Source organism: Dermacentor variabilis, unplaced genomic scaffold, assembly GCF_050947875.1.
Source record: "Dermacentor variabilis isolate Ectoservices unplaced genomic scaffold, ASM5094787v1 scaffold_12, whole genome shotgun sequence".
Classification (NCBI taxonomy): domain Eukaryota; kingdom Metazoa; phylum Arthropoda; class Arachnida; order Ixodida; family Ixodidae; genus Dermacentor; species Dermacentor variabilis.
The window spans coordinates 26,414,379-26,420,399 of NW_027460280.1; the positions used below are offsets into that span (position 1 = coordinate 26,414,379).

General features: G+C 50.2%; 1 protein-coding gene across 1 annotated transcript; it reads right to left on the reverse strand.

Annotated features, from left to right (window-relative positions):
* Nucleotides 1-1,344: 1,344 nt before the first annotated feature.
* Nucleotides 1,345-3,377, reverse strand: LOC142565767 (beta-3 adrenergic receptor-like). Its single transcript, XM_075676291.1, has one exon. It carries the CDS (start codon nt 3,290-3,292, stop codon nt 2,291-2,293), a length of 1,002 nt encoding a protein of 333 aa, XP_075532406.1. The 5' UTR covers nt 3,293-3,377; the 3' UTR covers nt 1,345-2,290.
* Nucleotides 3,378-6,021: the final 2,644 nt, after the last annotated feature.

The window sequence follows — 6,021 nt, forward strand, 5'->3', positions numbered from 1 at the left end:
GGTGGGCAGTTCTGTTCTGCGCTTGTCACACCACTCTGCATTTACACTGGTAAGTTATCTGATCACAGAGCAGACGTTACGATAGACTCGTGGCAAGGAGCGCAGGAAGTTTCGGTGCATCTAACCACAGACGCAGCGAGAACTGGAGGTTCGTACCCTTATGTCTAGTAAGTAGCATTGGACTAGTGATGGTGCTCGCAAATGTAGAGAAGGTATACACGTCGCCTCTAATCTTCGATAAGCAAATATCATTTCTTTTTTTTATCTTTCTCATTGGCGTGCAAACATTGAAAGCACTGTCTGTGGTAATATAACCATCATAGCAAACTTTCACTTGCTTCATAAAGAAGTTCTCCCATATCACCGTATAAAAATACGCATGCACTATTCTACTCGTTAATATGACAAATGCACGCTTTGACGTTCATGTCCGAAATAACAATACACTGTGTTCACTCTGTATCCATGGCAATCGATTGGATTGAACAAGACTTCTTTTTTTTACTTTGCAAATTCAACAAGTTGCCATCTAACCAATGTTATTGTGCAGTTAGGGCTGTAATACTAGTGGCACCAACAGTGTGAATTATGGGCTCACAATAACAATTCGAATACCGTGGTGAGCGGAAAAGCAAACGTCATGGGACAAATAAACAACAAAATATGAGAATATGAGAATGAGGTAAAACGAGATTTAGCCATGTGCTTTATGTAAGTTTTTATCTGTTGACTTTATTGCCTGCTGTATTTTTTTTTGTCCGCCATGACTTGCGCTAAATATCGGTGTTTCATGGTAATGTCTCACTTAAAGTGATCATATTATATATAAATATCCGACTAATCAGCTAGAAATATTACAGTGAATATTACGCCAAGAAATAATACTTGGTGGACACTGCCTCCGCTATCTTCCTACTTGACGCTATAGATTCGCGTATTAGCAAGAAAATTAAACAGGAAAATATGTAGTCGAGCGACAAACATCCGTTTGCGAAACAAGGCCCTACTCGGACTGATAGGAAAGTGGCGGAAATCTATATCTCTTACGTTTTTAGCGCACGAAAACGGACGAGACGTACGACACGGACACGCAGCGCCGTGTCCGCGTCGAATTTCTGTCTCTCGTCCCTTTTCGTGCGCTCAAAACGTAAAAGTTATGGAATACCAACATACCCAAACTTAGGGTCTTTTATTTATCTCATTCTTCGCTTTTTCAGCAAGCTGCGTTAGTTGTGTAAATGTAAGGCCAGTCGTCTCGCGCCTGCACGCATCAGCTGTATTGCGAAAACGCTTTTCACAACAATCTTTTAATAAATGGCTTTGCGTTTTGACCTACAACGTCGCTTGTGGGAGTGTCCCTTTTATTAACTACGCCAATACACGTTCATTAAACAGAAGATAGAGCAAGGCTTCCGTTCCACGATTCCCTCCGCGAATGAGGGCACGGCGAGTTGGACCGGAGAGCGCGGTGTTTGGACGTGCACAAAGCAGTGCCTGCTGCTTCGTACACGTCCAAACAGTTCGTCAGTTCTTCATCACGCAATATTGCACTCTGAAGGGCAGTTTTCACAGCAAGTACATTTGTTTTCCAGTGTCCCGGAGTGCTGGAACCGACGAGTGACGAAGGTCTAGGAATTTTGTTTGAGCCAACTCACGTATTTCTTGCGGTCGCATTTCTCTCGGACCCTCTCGTAAGGACCCTGGTTTCCGAGCGAAATTTCAAGGCCGATTCCAGCTCGTCTGGTTTCGGCACGATTGCATTCACGGCCATATTTAGTTTGAACACACTACTCGTCACCTGTCGACGTCTTCGACTTCATGCCCCACGAACATTTTCGATGAAGAAACGTTCGAAACATCTGTACAACTAGTGGAACGATGCGAATAAGACAAGGACCACGCCACAACGTTGAAGGGCATGCAATGACGGAGGATGAAGTAGAATGCTTCACGCCATAGACACATTACAATGACGTAGACGATGAGTCCTTTCCGGAGGGGTGACGTTTTCTTTTTTGGCACATACCACACACCGCTCGCGCAGATCCACGGAGTGGCAGCTGCCTCGTCGTCTGCCTCCTCTAGAGATGCATCTCTCTTCAAGTGCTTGGATGACATCAACGATGCTGATAGACAACTTGCCGCTTGTTCACATATCCTTCTTCGGGCTGATTCTCCACGACAACGACCGACTGGTTGCGGCAGCCAGGTGAACGCCAACGCACGCTACAGTCCGCGCAGAACGGTGCTAGACGGCTGAGTCGGGCGCGCTGCAGCTGTTGGACGGGCCCTAGCGGCGCTCGGCCTCAGCAGAGTCCTTCCCGCAGTCCACGGACGAGACGCGTGCCGTGCTCGAAACGGCCGCTGCGACGGCGTGCGCGCACGACGGTGGTGGCTTCACAAGCGAGCGCCGCCGCGCGGGGCCCAGCATGGCGTCTGCGGTACGCCGACGAGAGCCGCATCCCAGAAGCTCCTGGAAGGCTGCCCGGAAATCACGGTTCAGAAAGGCGTATATGCAAGGGTTGAAGGCAGAGTTGGAGTAGCCGAGCCACGTGATGGCGCAGCTCCACTCGTAGCCGAGGTCGCAGGCCGGGCAGCAGGCCGTGATGAGGTACATGAGGAAGAATGGCAGCCAGCAGGCGCAGAACACGCCCAGCACGATCCCCAGCGACCGGACCGCCTTGGTGTCGTGGAGCAGCTGCTTGGAGCGGCGGCGCAGGCTCCGCCGCAGGCCCGGCGAAGGTCCAGCCAAAGAGCGCTCCAGGAGCCGGATCTGACGGGCTTGGCGTCCGGCCACCAGCAGGATGCGCAAGTACACGTACAGCATCACCGGTAGCGGCAGGTAGAAGGAGGTGAGCGACGACACGAGCGCGTAGACGGCGTTGACGCGCAGGCCGCAATCGGAGGCGTCGGGTGCGCTGCCGTCAGCGTGCCAGCCCAGCAGTACGGGCACGAACGAGATGGCCGCCGAGCAGAGCCAGATGGCGGCCACGGCGAGCGCCAACCGCCTCCGGGACACCCGGTAGCGCAGCGGCCGTGTGATGGCCCAGAACCGGTCCAGCGCCACAGCGAGAAGGTGCAGGATGGAGGCCGTGCAGCACATGACGTCGCACGAGATCCACAGGCGGCAGGCAAGCAGGCCCAGACGCCAGGCGCGCACCAGGTCGTAGGCGAGTCGAGGCGGCATCACGAGCAACGCGACGGCAATGTCGGCTGTGGCGAGACTCGCAAGCAGCACATTGGTCGGCGACCGCATGCGCCGGAACCGGCACACTACGGCTAGCACGAGCATGTTGCCGAGAAGTGCGGCCAGGAGCACGAGCGCGGCGACCGCGACGCCCAGCCAGCGCAGAGCGGCCGGCTCGGCCAGCCCGGCCCCCGGCATGCAAGACGCACTCTGAGAGGAGGACGGACCGACGGCGCGCCGCTGCCGCCGCCGAGCGGGGGCGCCGCGCGCGCTCGGAGCAGCTCGAGTCCGCCGCGGGACGGGCTCGGCGGATGCCGCGGGCTAACGCACTGCTGGGCCCGGCGACGCACTAATCTTGCCACGGTCGTGAGTGAGCAGTTTAAGACGTGCACTTGAGTGTCCTGTTCTTGCTGTGAGCGAAGGAGCGTCGAGCACGACCAAAGTTTGTTGCAGCAATGGTAACGTTGCGCGAGCGCAAACTCGACGAATAGAAAGCAGTATGTCGATTATAAAACTACAACGCGAGGCGAATTGGGACAGATCAAAGTGACTGACGCCAATAAGTTTCAGTATACAGAAATAGAGACTTAGTATAAGCTGCAGCTAGGCAAACAACTGAGTCGACATAATATGACGATTCGATTTCAATGCGAGTCCTTTTAGCGGTTCGTCCGTGGTCCGAGAGGCGCAGCGCCCACGCTATCGCGGGGATCGGCTCGTTGTGTTCGGTAGATGATAAAAAAGCTCTAGAATCGACCTTACGGAATCTATTTATTCATAACACCTCAAAGGTGCCAAGAATCGGGACAGGGGTGGACATTAAAAAAATTAACGGGTCAAGTTTGATGACGTAACTTGACAGATTGTCTGCTTCAAGAGCAGTCTTTAAAGAAGATTGTCGGCGATGATGTCGATATTCGAAATAAGTTAATTACATTCTCGGGCTTAGTGCACAAAAAAGCACTCTAATATGTAGTTGAGTGTTAAGTGGATACGCAGATGCGTCGAATAGTGGTTTGGTTACTTGGGGACAGTGAACGCAAGAATGTAAAAAAGAAACCAAGAGGAGTACGTTTGTGATGGAACGCGAGCGATCGAAAGCATAACCGGGATTTTACGGCTCAAATACAGCCGTAAAAGTGAGAAAAAATGAACCTGGCAGCTGGGTTCGAGAATACGAACGTATATTAGCCTTAGATTATGCCACACATTATATTATACATAATATCCTTTATATTATTAGCATCATATCCAAGCAGTATAACAGACGGGCTGACGGCCCCGTCAAAATGGTTCTCAAAACGGGTGATTTATGGCCAGCACGGGAGTACCTCGGTCAGGAGAGCTTTGGCAAATTAGCAAGAATACGGCCCTTCACCTGCCAACCGCCCAAATTGGCACGTCCACGCCGGAGATCCACCCTTCCCCTGTTTGTGCCCAGTGATGGGCGTCTTTCCGACAAAACTCTCTTCAGAGGGAAAGGGCAACAGACCTCCGGATCTCAGGAGACCGATGACCTGATGTCATCGGTCTCCTGACGCCAGATTGGGGGAGGTGACTAAACAATGACCACGCAGGGCATAAAAAGAGCAACGGACGCGGGAGTCATCGGCTGCTACAACTTCTTGAACTTTTTCTGTACTACTTTGAATTTCTTTGTAAATATCTAATATAACCTTGTTTGAAAATGTCCTGGATATCGGGCCCAGCCCCACGTTCCCTTACTCCTCCTCGAGCACAGTGCATTCCACGTCTTCGGACCCCCGAGTCACAACACTAGCAAATCTCGCTGTCTTTCTTCTCTTCTCTTCTTTCTCTCCTGAAGACTTGGCTGTAAAGGATTGTAATAAGCAGTCGTCTTCTTCGACGTTGTTGTTGTATGGAAGTGCACTCGATATAAAACAGTGACTACTACTTCTGGTACGTCTGGGGAGTGCAGATGTGGCGAACAGCACCGGTGAGTCGCTAAAGTTCAAGAAAAGACAACATGGTCGGCGTGACTATGCATCGGTTGCAAGCGTATTTTCCTCTTTCCATCGCTTACTTGTTTCCCTATATGGGAGCAAATGATACACATCACAAGTTGGCCGCCCTCGCACTGAGGCTACAACTTTTCTCAGGCTCATTATTTTTTCACACCGCGAAAGATTGGAACATGCTGTCCCACCAAATTGCCGCCCATAACCTGTGCCCATTTCATGGCGCAAAAAGAAACTGACCATTTTTGAGTAAAGAAGTACGGGATTTTTTTCACATTCATTATATCTGCTATTTATGTATGCAGTTTTGGGACTTATATGCCTATATTGTTCATCTGTGTTGTATTCAAAAATTGCCTCACATTTTCTTATTCCTAACAAATGCATATTGACTGTGTAAAGCCACCCTTTACGTATGCCCCTATGGGGCTTTTAGAGCAATAAAATGAAATTAGGAGTAGTGGCAGAGTCTCTGAGGCTTGATGCGTACCAAAATTTAACCGAAATATGCAGTCCCGTCTCGAGTTTCCAAAACGCGAAACTACGCTTCGACTGTCACAGCTTATTTAGTCTACAAAGTGGCATTGCCGTATTCTAGTCACGCTTGGTCTATTCTTTAGCTTTCGTTATAGTCAAGCTTCTTCGAGATTCGCTTGTCGCTCACTCTAAGAATGAGCAAGAAATTGCTCTAATGTATGTGTGTGTGTGTGGGAGGGGCATCACAAGTACACTCACATTCTCAAAGAACTGGGGGAGAAATAACTCATGAAAGTGAATGAAAATTTGCAGTACTAGGAAATAAAGGCAGGTTTGAAAAAAGCACGTCGAATGTTTACCGTCGATCAGCTATACCAA